The sequence below is a fragment of the Acipenser ruthenus genome, chromosome 5 (genome assembly GCF_902713425.1).
Source record: "Acipenser ruthenus chromosome 5, fAciRut3.2 maternal haplotype, whole genome shotgun sequence".
In the NCBI taxonomy this organism is placed as follows: Eukaryota; Metazoa; Chordata; class Actinopteri; order Acipenseriformes; family Acipenseridae; genus Acipenser; species Acipenser ruthenus.
In genome coordinates this window covers 59,450,907-59,476,465 of record NC_081193.1, presented here as the reverse complement: position 1 = coordinate 59,476,465, position 25,559 = coordinate 59,450,907, and the positions used below count along the sequence as shown (strand labels likewise).

Below are 25,559 nucleotides of genomic sequence, written 5' to 3'. Positions count from 1 at the left end.
TTTATTTTGTAACACTGCACCTTTAATACAAATAATTGTTTTGCTAGGTTCAGGTTAGTAACTATACAATTTCTCCAAACAAATGACATACTGGAACTGAAGCAGATAATCTATTTCCAAATAAAGTGAAACATTATTGCCAAATATAAAGCCAAAAACATTTCTGAACTACAAATACTGATGCATATAACCATTGTTACAGAAGTAATTAATTGATCAGCAATGAATGAATTTGTACAGAACAGCTTTTTCAAACTTTTGACAGAAATACAGAATAGCAACTGGAGCTCTTACTGAAGAGGCCATCTACCTCAACATTTTCTGACTATCTTATGGTCATACCAACACAGTTGCTCAGAGTGTCATTATTTTGATTATTCTCAATTGCATACAAGGGATACTTGAGAAGCAAATGCATACAACTATGGATCAACTGCCAGTGGCTTGTAAGTGGATACACAGCACATTTGGTAGCCATAAGTACATATATACTCTATAGTAGCCCTTTGGTGCATTACAAAACTACAGATTACAGCACGATACGGCTCGCTCAGTCAGTCCGTCCGTCCGTCTGTCTGTCCCCCGTGGGCTCTGTAACTGCAGGCAGCACCACAGAACTAGTAAGTAAAGATTGAATAATGGCAGTGGTAGAAACATGTTCAAAAAATGTAATAACACACATTTCAGGTGTACATTGAAGGCATGTACATTGTCTTTGAGAAGCATACAAAAAAACAAAAGCTCAACATGACCCAAAGTTTGAGACATAAGGATTCAACTGGGCTGTGAGAAACTTATAAAACCAATGACAGATTAATTTATGCAGTGTAAACATACAACATGGTACTTTATTTAATCCAAACTCACACATGCCTTTGGTTCATTCAGTTATCCAAGAACATAGCACTAAATATGCTAACTGTTTGAGTCTCTGGAAAGACCAGTCTCCACCTACGTACAGTTAGCTGCACTCCCCAACATGCATCACAATGTACAGATCTGATTGTGGGAAACTTGTAGGGACCAGGCAAGGCTGGGGCTGTCTTCAGCTTCTGGACATACAGGAGCAATTTGCAGTTTGAAAAATTAGGCTTTAGTTTCCAGAACCAAAACACCACTGGAATGAACATATAAAAGTAATTAAAATAAATCACTGTTATTACATTTTCTGGCAAGAGGGCCCTTTTAAAACATACAATATATGGAGACACTGTCCCCTGTATAGGCAGATATTTCTAAATTCCCAGGTTCCACCAATGACATGGATTTATTTTACAAAAACAAACTATACTCATAAAAACAAGTTTGTCTGATAGATCTTCAATCATACTTTGCAAATAAAAGGAATGTTGGAAAAATATCAGTATGTCTACATTTGAACTGTAGGGTATAAAAGGGTTAAACATTTAAAATGTAATACAAAAAATAATAAATCTTAAAAAGCTAAAATAAGTAAAACACCAAAAATGACCCCCTTGTTTCCTGAAGAACTCATCAAGACAAATCTAAATTAAAAGCAGACATAGTTGCTAAATAAGGACAGGGAAATCCACACCATAGGCAGCTTCAGTACCATGATACCAGCCTGTCTCTTCCCTGGCATTGGTGTATGAATGTTACTGGACTGTCATTTTTATAATTTGAAAAAAGGTCCTCTTTATCTAAGTGGTTACGTGGTCTTCCTGAAACCTTTTAAAATTGGATAGATGTTTTCAAATGCTTCATAAATCTCTGCTCGGACCTTTGCACCTTGAAGTGAGAGACAATTAAGAAAACACGTTAGGAACAATTTAACATTCACTTTTGATGCATAATAGCTTATTTCTTTGAGGTACCCAGGTAGCTGGGCAGGATCCAACATCTAAAACAATTTAAAAGTTTTAGACATTACAAACTCACCTGACAAGTTATACTATACACAGACATACAATTTTATGTAAACCCTGCTTTGAGGAGGACGCATTAGTTGAAATCCGAGGCGTCAACGGACAATTTCAACTAAAAATGAATGCATCTTCCAAGGTTAAGCTTTAAGCTAAAACAGGAGGCGGATCCGAGTTCTCTTTTTTTTCTTAATTGTTGATCGGTTAAGTGGTTAATTCTTGATTGTGGCACGCAAGAGAGAGCGAGAAGCAATGAAAGAGCTTTATTTCAGCACTGCTCACAGCAAGGCAAGATCAACAAGAAGAAAAACTGACTTTAGGATCAAGGCCCCTGCAATACAACAAGGCTGGCTAGAATAATACCTGGTATTTGCCACTTTTATTGTATCTGTTTTATAAGTGGGATAACACTCCTTTGAACTTGGAGCTATTCTCCATGTAGCATTTTTTTTCTGCTTCTGTAGCTCAGTGTTTAAGGTTTCACATTTTGGGTTTGCAATGGGACCTATAAAACTACGCTGTCGCTTCATTTCCGTAATTATGTAACCTTTCCACAGACCACCTGAAGAGCAGTGTTCACGCTAGGTCGCGCCATTGCCCCCCTGAAATAAATGTCCCGCTGAATTTATCTTAACGCGTCCGTGTGTCCCCCTTCCCAAACCAGACGCAATACCAATACGCAGTAAATTAATGCATTACGTATTAACATGAAATGTCTGACAACAGGCTAATCTTTTTTACTTGTTTGTTTACACTTGCGTTTTCATAATTAATCTCCTGTGTGTTTATTCTCCAGTCCAGTAGAATACACTCGCACCCTCCCTGGTTTCAGTGAGTTTCACAGTAAGCCTGGACGACAACATCAGGCTTGTTAACAACATGGCCCGGCGCAAATATAACCTTGTATCTGTTACACCCGACCATTACTTCTGGAAGAATAAGTAATCAGCTTCGGCAGTGACTTGAAATGTAGGCTATTATATTTGTGCTTAAAAATACTGTGAAATGAATCTGCCGTAAACGTATCTATTTGCTAGACAAAGTATCTGTCTGATATTTGGAGATAGTGGTTAGGGCTTTGGACTCTTGACCGGAGGGTCGTGGGTTCAATCCCGGTGGGGGACACTGCTGCTGTACCCTTGAGCAAGGTACTTTACCTAGATTGCTCCAGTAAAAACCCAACTGTATAAATGGGTAATTGTATGTAAAAACAGTGTAAAAAATAATGTAATTGTTTGTAAAAATAATGTGATATCTTGTAACAATTGTAAGTCGCCCTGGATAAGGGTGTCTGCTAAGAAATAAACAAACAACAACAACAAATACCCTATTCCCATTAAAAAAAATAAACCTACTACAAAAATAATAATAATTACGTTTCCCAGTGCTGCTGGGCAATGTCCCGCCTTCCTGACGTGCATCGTTCTCAATACCCGCCCCAACTACTGAATGACAGCACATTCCTACATATCTATTGGACAGTCTGCTTGCGAGATTTAAAACGAGATTACAATCAGGATGGAGGCTTGTTAGCGGGATTTCAAACTATTACAGTTAAGATACAGAGGATTTAAAACAGAATTGTGGCGAAATGCACAAAAATGCATACACACAAAACCCCCAGAAGAATGTGCCTGTGACCATAGGGATTTCGTTGTGGAAGACAGCAAAGGAAAGAAGGTACAACTTGTGTGCAAGTATTGTCGAGTTACTACTATACATATTTTGACAGAAAACAAAACGCTCAAGTATTTTGGAAAGTAACCGAAAACACCAATTTCATACAGTATATCAAAAACGAAAGCCCAGAAAACAACGATTTACATAAAACTCAAATAGCTACAAAATAAGCACCGAAAAATACAATTTAATAAAACCCAAAAAACAGAAGCCCTAATATTACAGAAAAGGCAAAGAAAAGTTCACTATTCACGCAGCTCTACAGCTGACCTCATTATGAAAACATTAGACATTTTTAAATCCACCAATTTAATTTTTTTTGTATTGGGATGTTTTATCGGGTTATCAGTTAAAACCGAAAATCAGAAGCCCTAATTATTATCAATAAAAATACATGATTGTCTTTTGCGATCACAGAATAAATAGTCCTATGTCATTTCTGAGTGAATGAGGCTAGAACTGAGACTTTGTTGATTTTAATTAATTAGTAATTACAATAAAATGATGATGTTTCCAACAACTAGAAACCTGTTTAGAGGGACTATTTTTTATCCACAAGTAAACAATATATTTTTCTGTTCTAATACTGTAACTTTTATAATTGTATCCATCACACACTCCAAGGCTTGTGCGTTTTGTTGTATCATGTTATTGTACAGACCTTTTTTTCTGTTTTCATTTTATTATGACTCTCAGATGGGGGTACGAGGAGGACTACATTTTTTGGAAAGGGGTATGCAATTTAAAGATTGAAAACCTGTGTCCCCCTAAAATTGAGGGGGCCACATTGACCCTCAGTCTGTAAGTCCTGGAGCAAACACTGGAAGAGAGCCAGCAGACCACAGATTGAGAACCACTAACTTAAAATATTTAAATACATGGGCTATATTTGTAATGTTGGCATTAAGGCTTAGGCTATTTGAATACAAACAATGAAAAAAGCAAAACAAGATTTCTACTAGAGAGCAAGTAGCTGATGCTGCTTCTAAACAAAATACATCTATACTGTACTTAACAGAAAAAAAGTAAAAAGAAAAAACACTAGTTTAATAATGCAAATGTTTGATTTGCATCAAATGAAAAATTGATAACCCTGTCCTGATCTTACAGAAGACTCCAGTACGGATTTGTGTCAAGTGTATCTTGTCTTTAGTAATAAATTAAAAGCAATATTATAACAAATGTGAATTTAATGAAGATCATAGACTTTGAAAATACTACGGTTCAATTTCTCCATGTATTTTGTGGACCCGGCGTAACAAAACTACTGTTGGACACCAATGTGGAATATGCAGTTAAACACATTATGGCATCAAAGGTGCAATAATTAATTATTTTTAAACGTTTGCGATTGTCAGAAAATACTGGATTACGGTATTAATGAAAAGTATGGACATTAACAAACTGTGGTGTGGACATATCATGTTCTGACACTCACAAATGGAGTAGTTAATTTTATTTTGCATATAAATAACTCCTATATTTAAAATTACAGCGCAACAATACACATTTATACATCTCAATTGAAGATATATGTCAAATGCCAGTTTGGAGCACTCTCTCTCAAATCTCCCCCTCTTTCGTCTTCTGCCATCAGCTGATGGCCCAGTATACCTTTCATATTAAAGGAGACGCCTCCAAACATGACATAACTCGCCTCCCCTCCCCCCCCTCCCCCTCAGAAATAACTGAATGGTAAAATTTCAGTTTTAGATTTTTAGAACGACACTTGTCAATTTAGTAACTGGAATGGGGACTAGTAAGAGAAATTAGACGTTCTGGCAGCCCATATCAGTGGTTCTCAATTTGTGGTTCATGGACCACTGGTGGTCCACCGGCTCCCTTCAGGCGGTCCGTGGAAAGGTTACATAATTACGGAAAGAAAGCAACAGCATAGGTTTATGGATCCCATTGCAAACCCGGGTGGCGCTCAGCCAATTGTGCGCCGCCCCCTAGGAACCCCCTATCACGATCGTCTGTGACATAGCCTGGATTCGAACCTGCGATCTCCAGGCTATAGGGCGCATCCTGCACTCCACACGGAGCACCTTTACTGGACGCGCCACTCGGGAGCACCTAAACATTGGAAGTTTTAAATATTTCCATTTATTGTAATTAAAATGAATAAATGAAGCTTCCGTGCTGGTCTTGAAGGAGGCAAAGACAAAGTCCACAATCCTCGCATTACTACCACTGACCCGGAAAACCCCCCAAAAAAAAATAAGTTCTTGGCATTTTTAAATGCTTGGTCACTAACAGGCTATCATTGCGGTTTATGTCAGCACTGTTTGCGGAGCGATTGAGACCAGCATGGAGGCCAACCACAAAATTGAGCACTCTTGACCAGCCGAATTACGCACTAAAGTATAAATTATCGTAACAGACAGTTTACATTTAAGTAGATTTCCATTTCTTTGTTTTGTCAAATCAATAAAAACACAAGCTGCCCAAGATTTTGTTTGTTTTGATTTCACCAAGTTGTTGTCGCTTTCTTTTTTTTTTTCAACAGAGGTTTTGTTTCTTGTAATTCTATGTACTTCTACACAGTCAAGCCACTGAAAAGATGTGACGAAAGGAATGTCACTCATTTTTAAAAACATCACAACAATGTGTATATTTATTGAGAGTTTAATATGTTGTGTATTGATCATTTATTAATGAACTGTGCTTCCAAAAAAAAAAAAAAGGTTTTGCCATGCATTGTACTAGTTACTGCAGGGTAAAAAAAAAATCATTTAACGTGCTGAATCCAAACATTTCCTTTTATAAAGATTATAGCTGGAGATTTGTAGCTGTGCTGGTCGTGGATGTATTGTATCTAATTCACACACATACATTTCTGCTGTAATTATCAATTTAAAAAAGTCATTTTTCCTCCTCTGTAAATTCATGTTAAATGAAAGCTAGAACTGTTCTTCAAAACTCCTTTTTTAAAATAACTTTGCTCAAAGAAATAGGCATTCCCATCGCATTAAAACAAAGAAAGGTAAGTCTACGGTTATTCTTAGTATTATAGTGCTTTTTTATGTGCTTATTTTCAGTCAGCTATACTGTTTATTGTGTGGTCCGCTGCGGCATGAAAAAAAAAAAAACACACAACACACACACAACTAGGTGGTCTGCAAACAAAAAAGTTTGAGAACCACTGGCCTAGATAAATGTCAGGCTTTTCAAAGCAGTGAAATATAAGTGCCAAAGCCAGGGTGGTGCAGATCACATTGTATCCTGGTGGCCATTTGGTCACTAGCTTTCAAAACCTGGTGCCAAGTGATTTTATGGTGGGCATTTTCAAATGGGGACAATATGAGGAGACATGTATATTTCGCACACGTGTGGAAACGTGTATTGCTTTTGTTTGCTTTGGTTTTCATGAATGAATGTTTATTATTAACACTAGGATTGTGGGAGGGGAACTATATACAATCGATGTGCCAGGGAACATGTCAGGGAAACATACATAAAATTCCAGGGAACTATATACATTAAATACCAGGGAATTATTTACTGTTATTATTATTATTATTATTATTATTTATTTCTTAGCAGACGCCCTTATCCAGGGCGACTTACAATTGTTACAAGATATCACATTATACAGATATCACATTATTTTTACATACAATTACCCATTTATACAGTTGGGATTTTACTGGAGCAATCTAGGTAAAGTACCTTGCTCAGGGGTACAACAGCAGTGTCCCCCACTGGGGATTGAACCCACAACCCTCCGGTCAAGAGCCCTAACCACTACTCCACACTGCTGCCCTACTGTGTGCATGAAGTGCCAGTGAGTGAAGATAAACAATTGTAGTATAAAGTTTACATACCCCAATGGAAAGTTATAATTTCTAGAAATCTAAAAAACAAAGAATTAAGAAAAAATTTTTGTAGCAAGAGTTTTGCTTTTGTGGATGAGGAAAAAAAGTTACAATAGAGCTACAATTATTTATTCCAGCATTTTTTTGCAAAACGAATTCAAAAGTATTCATACCTTTTGAGGCTATGATAGTATTGTCTACACGGTGCAAGAAATTTCAATATGATAATGCAAAACCGAACTCTAGAAAAGTCTAGAAAATGCTGAATTGTAGGTGAACATTGTTAGAGTATAAAAGAGTTAGGTATAGGGTGATTGCTGTCATTACCAATAAGTCAATATGGGACAAAGTAAAGAGCTATCTGAAGACCTTAGGCAGAAAATGATTTATTGTCAAAGCTGGAGAAGGATACAAGAAGATTTCCATGCTTTTGGAGCGAGTATCCCAAGTTCAACTATTGTTTCTATTATCAAGACGACTCATGGTACTGTCACAACACTCCCTCGGTCTGGAAGAAAGAAGGTTCTTTCTCCAAGAACAAGTAGAAGAATTGTGAGGAAAGTTATTAACAATCCGAGATTGCCTGCCAAAGATATTCAAAGTGAACTGACTGCAAGTGGGACTGGGGTTTCCATTTCAACCATTGGTCGAGTATTGCATGGTGAAGTTCCCCATGGTAGCAGGCCAAAGAAAAAGCCACTCTTAGGAAAACATCACAAGGACAATCACTTAAAGTTTACAAAACGACATTTGAATGTTGGATAGGCGTTCTAGTCAAAAGTTTGGTAATTAAAAAAAAGAGCCATAGTCGTTACATTTGGAGAAAGTCTGGTGAGGCCTACAAAGAAAAGAACACCATACCTACTGTCAAGCATGGAGGTGGTAATATCCTTCTATGGGGCTGTTTTTTCTCTAATGGTACAGGAAATTTTGTTCCAATACATAGTAAAATGGATTCCATAACATACCAAAAGATATTTGCCAATCATCTGAAACCCAAAAATTTGTTTTAAAGCGCAACTGGACGTTCCAACACAACAACGACCCAAAGCACACATCAAAATCTACTTCAGAATGGTTAAAGAAGAATAAAATGAAGGTTCTGGAAAGGCCTAGTCAAAGTCCTGATCTAAATCCAATTGAGAATCTTTGGTATCAGTTGAAGGCGGCTGTGCAAAGTGAAGTCCTCGGAATTTGAATGAACTGGAACAATTTCGCATAGAAGAAAGGTCCACAAAAAAAAAAAATATCGCTAAAGAATGATGCCAAAAGCTCATTGATCATTAATTATTTAAGAGGTTATTATTGCTAAAGGTGCCTCAACTAGCTATTGATTTAATTTTCCTTGTCAAGGTAAGAATACTTTTGAATTAGCATTTCTGGAGTTTTGCAAAAATTGCTGAAATAAATAATTGCAGACAATAATTGCACATTTCTTGTAGCTTTTTTCCTTTTTTTTAAATTTCTAGAAATTATAAATTTCCATTGGAGTATGTAAACTTGACAACAACTGTATATAAAATGCCAGGAATTAGAATTATGTTATTTAAATCCAAAGGAAAATAAATATATAACAATTCCAAGGAAATTAACATTTCTTTATTTCAGTCACTGTGATATTTGCTTTAATTTTAACTCCAAAAATGACAGGTAAGCAACACAAAATGTATATTTACACTATTATTTCAGAAATGAGAATTAATGGGGAACGTCATATTACACGGCAATGATAAATCTTACGGAAATCGTGAAAGTAATACAGCCTTATCAAGGGCCTGTAGCAGTGCAGTTCTCCGGCAGCATGAAAAAAAACTTTAAAAGCCGCCCTGTTATTTTGAATCCCCCTGTCTGGGCCGTAGGGCTGTGCAGACATCTCCACACTCCCTTTGTCCTTTGTTGTCAACCTACTATCTGAATTTAAAAAAAACCACACATTTATAATAATCTTTAATTATAGTTGGCAAAAGCTGTCTTCTGAACTACAGACAAAGCATAATTAATTTGGTATGATAACTTCCAATGTTCTACCCTAACGACTGCCTGGTGCGCATTACTATGGAAACAAGAAAAAGGGTTGGTGGAGTTTAAAAGGATTGGCTCTGCGAGATCAAAAGGGGCACAGCAGATTCTGCCAGTTTTGAAACAGAAAGCCTTTTATTATAGAGCAGAAGTTCTGTTGTACTTGTGCATAATGCTTAGGTCGCCAACGTGGCGATGTTACTGTAAAATCTACTGGCTATATTAAAACTGAAGGTCTCATTTTGCAACCTGATTTTACCCACCCTGGCCACAGCCCTCTAAAACCACAACTTGTTTTATTCAGCTGTAAAAAAAGATAAAACTGAGCAATACCCATTTTTATTTTATCAAAAGCTGACTTACCATACCAAATAAATCCCTATCTGAAGTCTGACCAACCATGACTTTCTCTCAAGCTCAGGTAGCTATGGCCTGCAGGGAAAGAGTCTCAATGGAAAAATGACTAGCAAATTTAAGGATGTTTTCTGTAAATGTTTTGGAACCGTTAGTCTCAGTTTGAATGTGTAACCATTAAATTAAATCATTTTGCATTTAATTTACGGTGTTGTCCTTTGGATAAAATGTTCTACCAGATATAGCCAAAATGTATTTTTGTAAGTTAGGGTTAACCAAATTTCACCAAAAATGCTTATTTACCTAAACAGATTCCTTAAATATCTTACAGCCAAAGGTAAAACTATGTCCAGTAGACTGGTGGTGGTTATCATCTAATAAGCATATTAAAAACAGAGGTATAAATACATTTGAAGCTGACAATTCATTTGTTTAAGAATAGGGCATCAGAACCTGTTTGTACATGCACACAGGTTTTTAAACAGAAAATCAAAACCCCTGTAAGATTTGCATCTAAAATAGTTCTCCATGAAAACAGACCACTCTATACATTATGTAAACACTGAAATATACTGGTTTTAATGGTAACAAAAGGCACTATAGTTGCTGATTTAGTTTAACTGCAATTTCAGAAAATCAAAATGGTTCTCTATATTCATCTAAATATTGCAAATCACAACTGCCCTTCCTATTGTGAACTTTTAAATTTCTGGGGAGATAAAGTAATGTCAAATCTTACCTGTAAGTACGACCTTTCCAGACACAAATATTAACAGTACAATTCTGGGTTTGATCATTCTGTAGATTAACCCTGGGAACAACTCTGGCTCATAACTAAAAAAAAAAAAGAAATGAATATTAGTAGCAATGTGATAACTTCAAACTTTTAATTCAAGTCTACATCAATTCTGCCAACACTCAAATGATTAAACAGTATCAAAGAAGGATCAAGTAGCTTAAACAGTAGACACAGAATGTTACAATCAAAGTTCAAATGAGAATGGTTTATAGATTAAATAAAAAAATATATTAAGTTGGCACATACTGGAAATGCACACACTTTCTTGCAAGATACTCTTGGTTTTAGTCTTATTTACTACATTTACTACCCCAGCCACTCTGCTGGATTCCTCCCTCTCCTTTGACTTGTCTCTCCATCCCCTCCTACCCACAAAGCTGGCAGTCAACTGGACCTCACCTTCTCCAGGACCTGCTGCCCCGCCACCCTCTGTCACCCCCCTGGACCTCTCTGATCACTATTTCATCTCTTTTTCTCTGTCTCTCCCCTCTCCCTGCTCCTCCTACCCCCCACTGTCACCTCTCGCCGTAACCTCCACTCTCTCTCCCCCTCTGTCCTTGCCTCCACTGCTCTCTCACCTCCCTCCTATCAACTCCTTTTCACAACTCTCCGTAGACTGCTCCCTCCACCCTCCTCCTCCCTCACCTCCTCCCTGTCCCCTCACCTCCCGACCTGCTCGCCCCTCCCCTCCCCAACCCTGGCTCTCCTCTGCGCTCCGCAAGAATCACACTGCGATCTGCTGAAAAGAAATGGAAGAGAACCAGACTCCCTGCTGCCCTAGACCTTTACCGCACTCTCCTCCTTCTCTACTCTCCTCTGCTAAATGTACTTATTTCCAATGTGTAATCCAAGCCTCCACTAACAACCCACGTAAACTATTCTCTACCTTCTCCTCCCTCCTAAACCCTCCCCCTCCCCCTCCTCTTCTATCTCCCCTGATGACTTTGCCTCCTCCTTCTCTTCTAAAATCTCAGATATCCGCAAACTCTTTAACACCTCTCCCTCCCCCGCAACCTCTCCTGCTCCAACCCCTACACCCACTGCATCCCCTACTAACTCACCCTCCTTCTCCACCTTCTCGCCCCTCTCAGACTCTGACCTCTCCTGCTTGCTCCACGGTCACAAACCCACCACGTGTGCCCTGGACGCCCTCCCCACTCACCTCTTTCAAACTGCTGCTCCTGCTCTACTTCCCTTCATCTCCTCCCTTCTCAACACCTCTCTACTTTCTGGTCTCTTTCCCTCTGCCTTCAAAAAAGCCTCTATCACTCCCCTCCTCAAAAAACCTATCCTCGACCCCACCTCCCTCCAGAGCTACCGTCCTGTCTCCCTCCTACCCTTCCTCTCCAAAACCCTCAAGCGGACTGTACACCGCCAGCTCTCTGCTTTCCTGTCCAACCACTCTCTACTTGACCCTCTCCAATCTGGCTTCCGCTCTGCTCACTCCACTGAAACTGCCCTCCTGTCTGTCACCAACTCACTTAAGTCTGCCTGAACTGCCTCTCTCTCCTCTGTCCTAATTCTCCTCGACCTCTCTGCTGCCTTTGACACTGTTGATCACTCTATTCTACTATCATCTCTCGCTGACCTGGGGATCTCTGGCACTGCTCTGGCCTGGTTCTCCTCTTACCTCCCCAACCGCACTTACCAGGTAACCTGGCGTGGAGCAACCTCCATCCCTCACCCTCTCTTAACAGGAGTCCCCCAAGGGTCAGTCTTGGGTCCTCTCCTGTTCTCTCTCTACACCCGCTCCCTGGGCCCCCTCATCGCATCCCATGGTTTCTCATACCATTTCTATGCTGATGATGCTCAGATTTTCCTCTCCTTCCACACCTCTGACACACCATCTCCTCCCATATCGCTACCTGTCTGTCTGCTATTTCTTAAAGCTCCTTTTCTTTCCCTCCTCCTCCCCCTCCTCTGATCTCTAACTCTGTTCCTCTGGAATCTACCACACTCTCTCCCTCTTCCTCCGCTAAGAACCTCAGAGTCACCCTGGACCCCTGCATCTCTTATTCCCAGCATATCTCCACTCTGGCACGCACTTGTCAATTCTTCCTGAGCAACATCCGAAGAATCCAATCCTTCCTCACCAACTACGCCACCCAGCTCCTGGTCCAGGCCCTGGTACTCTCCAGCCTAGACTACTGCAACTCCCTCCTGGCTGGCCTCCCTGCATCCGCCACCCGTCCGCTGCAGCTCATCCAGAACACCGCTGCCCGCCTGGTGTTCTCTCTGCCTCGCTTCTCACTCGCAACTCCACTACTCTGCTCACTCCACTGGCTACCGATCACCGCTCGCATCCAGTTCAAGACTCTTGTACTAGCCTACAGATGCCTTGACCAGACTGCACCCAGCTACCTCCAGACCCTCATCTCTCCCTACACCCCCACTCAACCTCTCTGCTCCGCCTGCACTAGAAGACTGGCTCTACCTCCTCTACGCTCCCCTGCCTCCAGAGCTCGCTCCTTCTCCACCCTCGCTCTGCGGTGGTGGAATGACCTTCCTACAGATGTCAGGACCGCCCAGTCCCTGACCATATTCCGGCACCTCCTTAACCCTTTGCGGTCCATTGTCGGACTGGGTCCGACATTGCAATTATTCCTCACAGGTCCTTTGTCGGACTGGGTCCGACATCATTATAGCAACGCAATAAACGGGTGTTTAGTCGTTTTTTCTCCGGAAAAAGCCGAGAAAACCATTCAATTGCCGAGTGGTAGCGACAGGAGCCGAGACAAGTCGGAAAAAAAAAAAAAAAAAAAAAAAAAGGCGTATTTCATGAATAGTCATACATGGTATCAGGTATCAGATAATGGGCGTCCATAATAAACAAGCTGGCTAAGTGCGTCAGCGCACTGAGACTATCATGGACATTTGCAGAGCTTTTTTCAGATGTTATAGTAATAAAATAATGACTTTGATCGCATTATTGAGGAGTTTGGTGATAAAACGAGTGATCTGGAGATGATCGATCGGTATGTACGACTATTATTATTATTATTATTTATTTCTTACACAGCTGAACGCTATAGCAAACAAAAGGCTGGGGAGGGGCTGGAGATGCCTAGTGTGTGCTTTGTTGATATGCAGGGCCATTTAAACCCGTTTGACTGTGAAAAAAAATACTTTTAAACAGCGCGTATAAAATTAACTGCGCGTGTGAAAATTAATTATTCCTGGCGTGCCTGACGCGCGATTAATAAATGGACCGCAAAGGGTTAAGACTCGCCTCTTCAGACAGCACCTGTAGAACTCCTCTGTTTTTCCCCTGTGACACTCATCACCCTTCCTTAAATGCGCTTTATTTGCTCTTATCTGCCCCCTATTTTACTGCATTTAATCCTGTACTTCAGAGTACTGTAATCTGTGTTTAATCTGTAGTATTTTGTATTTAATCATATCCTGATGTAACTATCACTGTCACTGTTATCCGCTGTATTATTGAATTGTATTTTGTCACACTTGTACTTGCTTGAACCAAAGTCATTGTATTTATCTTGCTCTTATTGTATTATTACTTGTACTATAACACTTGAAATGTATTTGCTTACGATTGTAAGTCGCCCTGGATAAGGGCGTCTGCTAAGAAATAAATACATTATGTAGAACAGACAGCAATTGTCCAATTGTTTATTTCACCCTTTTAAAAACATCTAACTTTAAAAATGCTAAATCTGAATTCGAAATAGTCAAATGAATGTTAACTCTGACAATTGTCAAAAAGAAAATTAACTGTTAAATGGTTCTCACCTTTACAAATACCAATGATGATGGGTGAAATCACAAATTATGTTCCATAACTATTTCAACTAGAAGTCTCTCAAAGTCTTCAAAGTTGAAATGTTCATTGAATTTTATTTTAGTATTTCGAAATTAAGATCTCATAAAAGTTTAATTTACTTCAATTGCACTAATCAAGAATCAGTGGACAACTAGTGTCTGTAAATGGAAGGTCTCCTGAGGCCAGGTAAAACTGAAGGGTTTCACTAATGTTTCATAAGATATGCACAGTTGATGCCTAAATAGGCAGCAAAACGTATTTCAAATCACTTTCTCTTGATCACAGTACCAAAAAATAAAATGATGGTTTTACCTGCTAAACTGCTGATGTGTCAGTACCAACCCTTCTAGTCTGATTGGGAACTTCACATCACAGCTTCCCACCATGTTCTGAATCTTGAAGTCCAGGAACTTTGCTGGGAAACCTAATTTCTGGACAACTCTGGCATATTTTCTAGCTGCCAAACGGGATTGTTCCTCACTGCAAGAATCCAAGGATGAATGTTAACACTTGTGCTTATCTTTACTTGACCATCACAGCATAAATACAGGTAGGTCGAGTGGATTCAAAAAAGGGAAATACATTAGTACAATGGTATAAATCATGCAATGCAGAACCAGGGTAATGGTAAAAAGAGAGCGAAAAAGAGAGCAAGACAGAGAAAGAGCGAGAGCAAGAGAAAGAAAGAAATGAGCTTTTGCAGGCAGACTGGATGGAGAAACAAAATTAACAAATATTCCAAAAGACTAATTTGTCTCAGATATTTCAGTGGCATTGATTTAAGATAAATCTGAATGTTGTAAAAACATATCCACCTATGATTCTGGCCTCCTTGATAACACCGTGTAACAATTTTTTTTTTTTTTTTTTTGTTCCTGGGTAGTAAGTGTTATTTCCTAATTGCTTATGCCCCAAAAGTATAGAAAATGGCTATTATTCCCCACAAACTTTGTTTTTGTGACCAGGACAGTGATATTTTGGAATTTACCTATTTTCCAGAACATTCCAGATAGATTCAGTGCTGAGTAAACTTGGAGTAACTTCTAGAACTTTCCAGTAATATAAATAGTAGTATAAATACAGGGGCCTTAAGCCCACCAGTTCAGTTTAGTTCCAGCTGCCTAAGTGGATACATATCTGCATTTTTCTGAGATGGCATCAAGGTCATAGGAGACTTCAAAATGGTGGCATTCCTGATGGGTCTCCAAGGCGGTTTTACCAAGTTTCCCTGCTATCTTTGCCTTCGGGACAGCAGGGACACCAAGGCGCACTACCACAGGTGGGACTGGCCACAGTGGACCGAGTTCTCTGTGGGGAGGAACAACGTCAAGTGGGAGCCACTGGTGGACCCCCGGAAGGTGCTGATGCCACCACTGCACATCAAATTGGGCCTTATAAAACAATTTGTCAGAGCTCTAGATAAGGAGTCGGCAGCCTTCAAGTACCTTCAAGACTTCTTCCCTAAGCTGTCTGAGGCAAAGGTCAAAGCCGGTGTCTTCGTCGGACCACAGAAAAGAAGATCCTGGAGTGCAATGAATTCCCCAAGAAGCTCACTAGGAAGGAGAAAGCGGCTTGGAACAGCTTTGTCGCAGGGGTTCGGGGCTTCCTGGGCAATCACAAGGCCGAAAACTATGTGGAGCTGGTTGAGACTCTGGTGAAGAACTACGGCACAATGGGCTGTAGGATGTCCCTCAAAGTCCGTATCCTTGATGCTTATCTTGATAAATTCAAGGAGAACATGGGAGCGTACTTGGAGGAGCAAGGCGAGCGCTTCCACCAGGATATACTGGACTGAACGCCGCTACCAAGGACAGCATAACGAGAACATGATGGGAGACTACATTTGGGGGCTGATTCGTGAAAGTGATTTACAGTATAATCGTAAATCTCGAAAAACTACTCGCATCTAAATCTTTTGTAGTCATTTTTGTATTACTTTAGTATAAATACATGTTAATTTGGATTCATATGTTGTTTTTTTCTGACTTTACTTTTTCTCATTGGAAATAGGTACATTTCAAAATATCACTGTCCTGGTCACAAAAGCAAAGTTTGTGGGGAATAATAGCCATTTTCTATACTTTTGAGGCATAAGCAATTAGGAAATAACACTTACTACCCAGGAACAAAAATTGTGTTACATAGTGTTATTGCATCATAGTTGGGTTTGTTGTGAAATTTATAAACCTGGGGATGTTTGATGTCAATGAGGTGGAATGCGTTCAATACAAAAAAAATAAAATTCACACATACCTCTTGGCTCCGGTACACACCATTTTCCCTGAGCTGAAGATAAGTGCTGTTGTTCTTGGTTCTCGAATTCTCATAATGACAGCAGCAAAACGCTAAAACATATTAGTACTATTGTTTTTAAAAAATATCCATTTCAATTTAATAGAATAGAAATACAATTTTTCACAATTTCTGTACATTAAATCACAGTATGAAAGGAATAATCCAAATTGCACTTCAATCCAGTCGCTTCATTCATACCACATTATTCATCCTAATTGTCTTGCCTGCTCTGATCAATGGTCAGTTATGCATTTAGTAAACCACAGGGACCTTTTTTTTTTTTTTTTTTTTTTTTTTTTTTTTAAATACGTCTGTTTTGACAAGACACACAGTGTGGTTACACTGTGCGATACAGTCCTGCTAAAATATTTATTTTCACTGTTTTGTGCAAAAAAACCCAAAAACCTACATACCCCGCTGCTTTAACTTCATAGCAAAACAAACTTAATGACGAAGTACTAACAAAATATCCTCTGGTTGATGGGGAGGACTATGCAGCACCAAAACTGCTTTTTCAAACTACAAAAGATTCTTTCCATATTGACATAGCAATACATGGCAAAATCGATTACACTGTTACAAACAGAACGTTTTTTTTCAGGAGGCAGTGATGAAACAGAGTTTTACGATATTCTAATTGCTGACACATTGCAATGGGTGTGGAAGTCTGAATATCAGTCCAGCCCTACAATGAAAATAATTACATCCGAGCCATTACATTTAAATGACAGACCAATACTACACCTCTGCATTTACATCGCTCCCTGTGCAGCTGGCTCTTGCAGTGATATGCAACTTCTGACAATTGTGTAGAATATATTCAACTCTTACCTTTGGGTTATATTCAGCGTTTCGGGCACGAAGTGCTATTGTTTTCAGGTCCAATTTACAGCCCAAGTTTACAGTGGAGACAATATTCCTGAAAAAATAAACAAAAAAAGAAAAAGAACAATTGTAAACAGCAGCATAATTAACCAGCTACAATAGGGGAAAGGCATCTATAGTTAACGGTTCTTTACAAAAACTGAAAGGAATCACTGGGTTTCCTTAATACAATTCTAAAACTATGAGGCAGACACCAGAAAAAAATATTTTGCTTGGAGAACCAACATTAATTGCAAGGCCTTGTCATTGTAAATCACAACAATACACAGGAGAACAATTCTTTACAGCAGAAACATTGCAATGAATCTGGGTTTGTCTACATGGACATGCTGACTTCCATTCCCTACAATAAAGTAGAAAAGCTACTTGCTGTAGTTGTGGAACAATGCCTGAGCTCTCGGAGGCAGGAGTCGCAGGGGTGATGGGAGTCATGGGGGTTGAAGGGTAGAGGGGTGTTGTGCCTGGCAGACCAGTCGTGGTAACAGTCTGGGAGTGGAAGAGCTGTGGGGTCTGGCCAGATGACACCTGGACAACTCCTTGCTGGGATGTGGACTGCTGCTGCTGCTGCTGCTGCTGCTGCTGTCTCTGCTGCTCTTCTAACAGGGAGAGGCTGTTTGTGCTCTGAACCGGCTGTGGAGTAAGCCCTGTGCCGTAAGGCATCATAGGGCTGAAAATAGGGATGCCAGGAGTCATCGCACCCTAAAGGAAAAAAATATAACCAAACTCAATATTTACACATCTTTACAACAACCCTATTAAACTGAAAACAATATGTTCCAAAAATCTCCAACTACAAAAAAATTAAACAAGAAAAGCTTGAAACCTGTGTTGCTGCCGATTCTATCCACTCGCTACACAAAGGGAACATATTCCAAGAAAAAAAAAAAAAAAACACCTTTCCCACAAAGCAAATGATTATTCAATCTGCCAACTAACTAGCTCACTATGACAGAAGACTACAATCCTTCCTATTGCTATTTAACAAATCAGTTAGGTTTAATTGGTAGATTTTGCAAAAGCCACACTAACCTGTAACAATCAGCTTTTAATGTAAAGAATGACAATGAAAAATATACTATTAGAAACTTCCCCTGGTTTGTATTATACTATTGAAATGGCCAGGAGTTTAAGCAATCAGGATCTCTTAAATAAACTGTGCCTCTATTTACCTGGACACTCAACACCAAATAGTAAATCTCCAGTCTCAAAGTGTTCAGTTCAGGACAGATTTATCTACAGCCCCAATTGCTCACGTTATTGGCGCCTGGTAATGTTTAATAAAATGTCTACAGGACAGTTCTGACCCAGGACCGGGTGCAGTACTAGTCGGTTTGTAACCCTGAATGCTGCTAGTGTTTTTATTCACATATTTTTAGGGCTGCAACGAAGGGTACATTGACCTTTGAAGGCTCACAACACATTTGCATAATTTACTGGTTACTTCACCATAGCTACTTGTTTAAATTTGATTGAAAATCCTATTTCACAGGTTTAAAAATGTTATATAGAACAGTAAGCATGTTTTTATAATTTAAATACAAATATACGTTGTTTATTTACACGTAATAGATGCGGCTTGTGATATATACAGTAAGCTTGCATTGCAGCAGCACTAACTGCAGCAGACATAGGCAAAACAAAGCTGTTTTACAGTCACTGTTCCAAGCAGGCTATCAGTCACATTTTACTACTACTAAAAATATTAATACTACTACTACTACTAATAATAATAATGCTTATTTGTCAAGTGACCCGGAGATTGGTTGTGCCTCCATGATACAACAGTTGCTCGCACTTTGCTTTCAATTTTTTTTTTTTTCTTGGTCGTCTGGGCATAACAAAAAAATACCAAACAGACGAGGGATTGAGACATTTCTTTCAATAAAGCTTCCGCTATTTAACGCCTTGCTGCAGAGATGGCGAATGAAGCACTACAACCGCTATAGGTACCGCCCCAGTGTCTATACCCTGCTCCATACACGGTAACAGCGACAGAGTTGCTACGTATAACAATTTGGTAGTAAATTTTAATACAACTTTTGCTTACGTAATATACATTATACAAATCAAAAGATCGAATTTTTCATACGAGTGCGATTTATAGTATTCACATTGTCAAACGGTTGAATGCCACCTGATGAACCTTCAAAGGTTTAAAACTACCTTTGAATTCCTGGCGAACGAATCTTGGAACTAAATATATATTATATATTTAATTATTTTTTTTTATTTACAATGCCACTTCTGGAATTTGGGGCTGCTCCTGTGAACAGACAAACTAGATTTAAAGTATGGATTCTTTTTGGAAACATACATAAAACTACTGCACATGTTTACTTTAAAACATTATTATTATTATTTATTTCTTAGCAGACGCCCTTATCCAGGGCAACTTACAATTGTTACAATATATCACATTATACACTATTTCACATTATACAGATATCACATTATTTTTACATACCATTACCCATTATACAGTTGGGTTTTTACTGGAGCAATCTAGGTAAAGTACCTTGCTCAAGGGTACAACAGCAGTGTCCTCCACTGGGGATTGAACCCACAACCCTCCGGTCAAGAGTCCAGAGCCCTAACCACTACTCCACACATATAGGGTCGATTACAGCGTACCAAAGTTAGTCCACTTGATGCGTCCAACTAGCAGATTAAGAAGGTTTAATCCACTTGCTTAGAATAAAGTTAGTAAATTTGTTAATCCTAATTGCAGCATACCAGAAGATAATCATCACAGGTGGATCATCCGCTAAATCGGACTAAACAAGATCCTGATTGCAGTGTACCAAATCGGAACCGAGATTATCCTGTTCAGGACTAACTTAGTACTATGAAGTATAAGACTAATTTAGTACGCTTGCTTTGTCCTACATTTGTAAAACACATTTTAACACAAAGACAGCGTCATTATTATCTGAAATTACGTCTTAAAACGAAGTGGAAAGTGTAGCGTTTTGAACCTCAGTCTGAACCCTTTGAAGCATTTGGTTCGGCAAGGTTCGCTCAGTCACAGAACTATCCTTAATAAAACTGACAACTGCACTATGCAACAATATAATGTACCTTAATATACTGTTGATACACTATATCAGTGTTTCTCAACGGGGCAGTACCGCCCCATAGGGGGTGTTCTGAAGCCAAAGGGGGGCATTTACATCCAAGGGGGCGGGAGGGGGCGTTTTAGCTAAAAGGGGGCGTTGTGTTTTCTTATTTAAAAATTAAGGAAACTCATTTCAAAATGTTGATTAACTATTTACACAATGTGCCTGTGATGTACTCACCGACTATCAAGTCAGAAATGTTTGTTGCTGCACAGCAACATCACTGCCATTTGTGCTATCCGGTTTGTCACGCAAATGTAATATGGTCCAATCAGAACAAAGCAGCAGTTCCATTTATGTCTGTTGCCATGTTACGTTACATGTCTGAATTTCAGTTTATTCTTATTGTTATCTAGTGATGTACATTTGAGGAATCGGTTCCGAACCGGGTATTTCGATTCTGGTTCCAAAACTATTTAGAAAAACATGTCCGTATGTCAATCAGGGCTCAAAATTGGTCTCCGCGATCAAATATTTATTTGCATTCGCCATTTGCTAGTGGGCAGGTGTGATACAAAATAAGTTAATTGTAGTATTAGTTTCGCTGATTTTTTATATTTTTTCCTAATATTAAAAGCACTATGTTTTTTCTCTTTCAAAACGTTTACCTCAATATCCATGTGATTTTCTCTGAATTCCATGTGTGGTTAAACCTTGTTCAGGCTTCAGTTCAGTACCCCAGCAGCGCAGTAAACAGCACGTAAGAAAAAAAAATCTTAATTGAAACGCAGTGTATGTACCTTAATGGTCCTGGTTTGTCAACTGTTTATTTTTAACTAACCTACATGTTAAACAATCAAACGATCGTGTGTTTTTTTATATATATATATATACATATTTCAGTGCGTGTTCGTCGTGTAGATTTCAGTAGACCCTAACTTACTGTATTTAGTACTACGTGTTAGAATGTATTAGTGAAAGTAATATAATTTTACATATGGTTGCCAACGTGTTGTTGCTAATCGTGCTGTTTGTTCAGCTTTCATTGTGTTCATAAAGTTTATTCAAAGGCCCCTGTTGTATGATGAATATAATGAACTACTGAAATCAAGTTGCAAGTTGCTCAGTGTCAGCATCCATTAAAACCAGAGTAGCTGCTATTGCCGCTGATTGCAAACGCTTTTTTTTTTCATATAGCACATTGACAGTGTTCATAGGATGTGTACAAAAAAAGGAGATTTACTTTCATACAGCAGAAAAAGGTAAATTACACAAGTGAATTCATACTGTATTTACGCTTTTTTTTCGGGCAGATTGATTTATAACGGTGATTAAATAAGAATATATTCAGGCTGGCTTTACGGTGGATTAAGGCACACGTATTGACCAAGGGGGGTTTCAAACAGTGATGACACTACATAGCATTTTACCTGGCTTTTTAACCAAATGGTAACCAAATCTGAAAAGCTAGGAGCCAGATGCCCATAAAGATTTAGGCCAACTTTGAGCCATGCCAATGTGTAAGCAGAAGTTCCGACAATATTGTGCAATCTATGAAATCGCTCTAACAAAATAATCAATAATCTCCAATTTGCACAGTAAGTTATTACAACAGCAAAAGCCATTGTGTGCTTGTATATGAACCTTGTTAATTGCAATTTCACAAAGCTTACAATTAAAAAAAACCTTTAAATCACATAATATGTGCAAACAGGTCAGTGTGTGTTAGGATCCCAAGCCGAAATACGACCCCATGGGCTTGGGGTTAAATTCCTTTTTTTTTTTGATAGCTGAAATCGTGTCGTGTTCGGCTTGCGAGTGATCCCCTCGAGGTGCAGAAGATTCACTTTACCCAAAGCGTTTTCATCACTTCATATAAAAGTGAGACTGAATTATTCTCCAGGGAAATACATATAATTAAAAAAAAAAAAAAAAACACGTTTGCTGTAATAAATATTTTGCAGACTTTTTTTTTTCTCCAAGTGTTAAAGTGTAAATTATAGTTATCAAATGTATTTTGGCAGAAATTAATGTTATAATAAATTTTACTAAAAACATAACTAAATTGAAAACATAATAGTACTCACTGCAACCGGATCCCTGATATTTGTATCCAGTTCATCGGTTCCAAACCGGGTACCCGATTTCAAAGGAACCGGTTTGCATCTCTCTATTGCTATCCACTGCATGGCGCAAGCAAATAAGATATGTTGGCAATATTCCATAATAGTAAGCATTTTACGTATGTATCTACATGTTGATTATATCAGTGACTGGGGATTAATTATTTTAGTTTTACGAATTATTTATCGGAACCAGTGGGAAAAAATGTAATTAATAATTGATGTTAATTAAAACGGCATTGTTAATCGGCAATAATTGTTAATTTTTTTTAATTTTCTGTGGCAAGCGGGCGATGTCCTCAGGTGATCCTTAGGGGCGTTGTTACGAAAAAGGTTGAGAAACACTGCACTATAAGCAATTATGCAATTTCTTAGACAGCGAATGTATACGGTAGTTTACATAAACTACTGATGGTTGAGGAACAAAGTTAAGAGATTGGTTTCGTTGTTTCATTAAAGTGTTGCACACACTTTAATAAAGAGTTGCACAATAAGATACCGTGTATTTAAATAATAAAAAAGCAGCACGTTTGATGTATTCAATTTAAATTGAAATGTCAGTAATGTGTATTAAATATAAGCACATTTAGAACTTCACGTTCAGTGTCAAGCAGCAATAGGCTACCGGCAAGTTAAAATGCAAGTATGATCCGTGTGCGGAGTGTGCATAAAAAGTTATATCATGAATATAAGTGCACTTTTACTTAAGTGTTTGCCCGATCACGCCTAATAATAAAAACGCTTTTACCATTTTATCATTAATATATTAATTTGCTTTTTCCATACATTTTAATATTTATGACTTTTTTGCCGGTTCAATATCTTCACTTTTTTTTTTTTTTTTTTTTTTTTTTTTAAATCAAATGCTATTAGTGACAATTCACACGTAAATGTCCGCGTTTGTCTCTACACTTTAAATTGTGAATTTCCATCCGCATTTGTAATGGCTTATTATGGGTTAGTCCTCGTTATCCGTCTAACTTGTTCAGGTCAGCTAAACCAATTTTCAGGATTAGCTTTCTGATACGCTGCAATCAGGACTAATTTAGTACAGCAGCAGGATTTGCTAGACCGCATTTTAGTCCACTTGATGCGGATTAAATCACCGATATGCTGCAATCGCCCCTTAAGGTCCAGATGGGGTGTGGTAATGTCTGTACCGAATTGGTATTTTTCAACTCACCTGAGGAGAAGATAACCCTTGGGCATATGGCGGCAAACTGTTATTCTGCTCCATTCTGTGAAACTTGGAAAACGTCAAATCAGCGTCACCACACTGTATCCCAGACCTGCAAGAGGCATTAGTTACACAAGATGAGATGGACAAATGGAATTCAGAACCTAAAAAAAAATTCAATTGATTTTGCATAAATTGAGTAAAGTATTGTGAACCTGTTTTGGTTAGTTATATATGAAAGTTGGAAGATAGTCTTTCACCAATAAATAAGTTACAAATTCTATAGCATGAATAAAAATCATGGGAGGCAAATGCAATAAACAATGCAGAAATATATTAACTACAACATGTTTCAATCAGGCTAAACGAAGTAGTTCTTTATTCCAGTCATTAGAAATAAAGTATGAAATTATACAAACATTACAATTTGTTTTTAACACGACCAGGAAATAACATCATTTTACTGTTGCACAATTCAAAGCATGCAGTACAAATATTTGCACAAAAATAGGTAATTTGTTCCACGTTTCAGCTTCACTAACAACTAAACACCATTTAAAAAATGTAATGCACTACAGAATAGGTATTATGATAACAAGTGCTGCAAGAACCATAGGCTATTTATAAAATCGGTACATTAGGAACCGATGAAGAACCATCAATAAGTTTATATATTTTAATTTTCTGCAATGTCATTGAATAGAATTCATGGCATGTTGGTGTATGACGGCAAAAGTGTACGTACGCGTGACCATGGAATTGGAGGGCGGTAAATCAAATCACTAAAGACAAATAAACACAGACTACATTATTTTCGTTCCGCTAATAATATAAATACAAAACAATGCGGAGAAAAAATCCCGCTCACTTTTTTAAATTCTGATTTACACACATTTCTCTGTTATATGCACCCGCCTATCTAACAATTCCTTAGCGTTCAAATATAAATATATTTTTTGGTAATTCTTACCGTCTCCAAAATACAATTAGAATCCCCACACAAAATTCACCTTCACTTATATTTGCCTTTTTCCACTATGTTTAAGTTTCCTTCTCTCACCATTCACTTATGCAGCGGCTGATTTACCCAGCAAGCTGAGCGCAAAAGTGCAACCATCATGTTTATTTCCGGAGCAGTTGCATCTTGCAGCCGTTTTCTCAGTCTTTGAAGTTAGTTTTAATTACACAACAAATAATGTTTGTTAAATAAAACAAAAACACAGAATTCCTGTGATATTTTAAAACAAAAACCTTAAATAAGCCATGACCTGAGATTCACCTTTCACCTCTGGCGTATGAGCAATATACACCCACGTGTTATGGGTTATTCAAAATTCAAAACAATGCGCTGCAAAATACATGTATGGAGGGTTGTTTCCTAACTAAGAAAGCATCTCCCAGGTCCTAGCTGGTCTGACCAGCGACTCCCAGCTCTAAGCTGGTCTGACCAGCGTCTCCCAGCTCCTCCTCCATTCTGAAAATAGGGTTCTGATGTAAATTCTTCCTTTGTAAATGTTAACAATTGTATGCAATGTCTTTTATCTGAAAAAATCACTGTTGATTTCCATAACAATTATTAGCAACATACCGAAAACATACTTAATTTGAAAAAATTCCTAGCTGTCCTAGCATGTTTTTGATATATTAAAGGAAGTTTAATGTCTGTGATACAGAATTTGATAATATTAG

At 38.4% G+C, this 25,559-nt stretch overlaps 1 protein-coding gene across 2 annotated transcripts; it reads right to left on the bottom strand.

Annotated features, from left to right (window-relative positions):
• tbp (TATA box binding protein) lies at positions 1-25,023 on the bottom strand. Of its 2 annotated transcripts, none has more exons than XM_059024343.1 (8): positions 24,931-25,023; positions 23,877-23,982; positions 17,885-18,213; positions 17,461-17,548; positions 16,588-16,679; positions 14,647-14,814; positions 10,494-10,588; positions 1-1,749 (listed from the first exon to the last, which is right to left on the bottom strand). In XM_059024343.1, the coding sequence occupies exons 2-8, from the start codon at positions 23,928-23,930 to the stop codon at positions 1,670-1,672; spliced, it is 906 nt and encodes a 301-aa protein (XP_058880326.1). In that variant the 5' UTR covers positions 23,931-23,982; positions 24,931-25,023; the 3' UTR covers positions 1-1,669. The 2 variants fall into 2 exon arrangements, with proteins under 2 accessions (XP_058880326.1, XP_033860624.2); XM_034004733.3 differs by having other exon boundaries at positions 24,841-25,017.
• Between the last annotated feature and the right edge of the window lie 536 nt (positions 25,024-25,559).

Bases quoted from the DNA above. Each gene is read 5' to 3' on its own strand.
- tbp (XM_059024343.1), bottom strand. From the start codon at position 23,930: ATGGAGCAGAATAACAGTTTGCCGCCATATGCCCAAGGGTTATCTTCT. The intron at 18,214-23,876 runs GTGAGTTGAAAA...TTTTTCCTTTAG, and splicing joins AAGGGTTATCTTCTCCTCAG to GGTGCGATGACTCCTGGCAT. The intron at 1,750-10,493 runs GTAAGATTTGAC...TCTCACTTCAAG, and splicing joins TGGAAAGGTCGTACTTACAG to GTGCAAAGGTCCGAGCAGAG.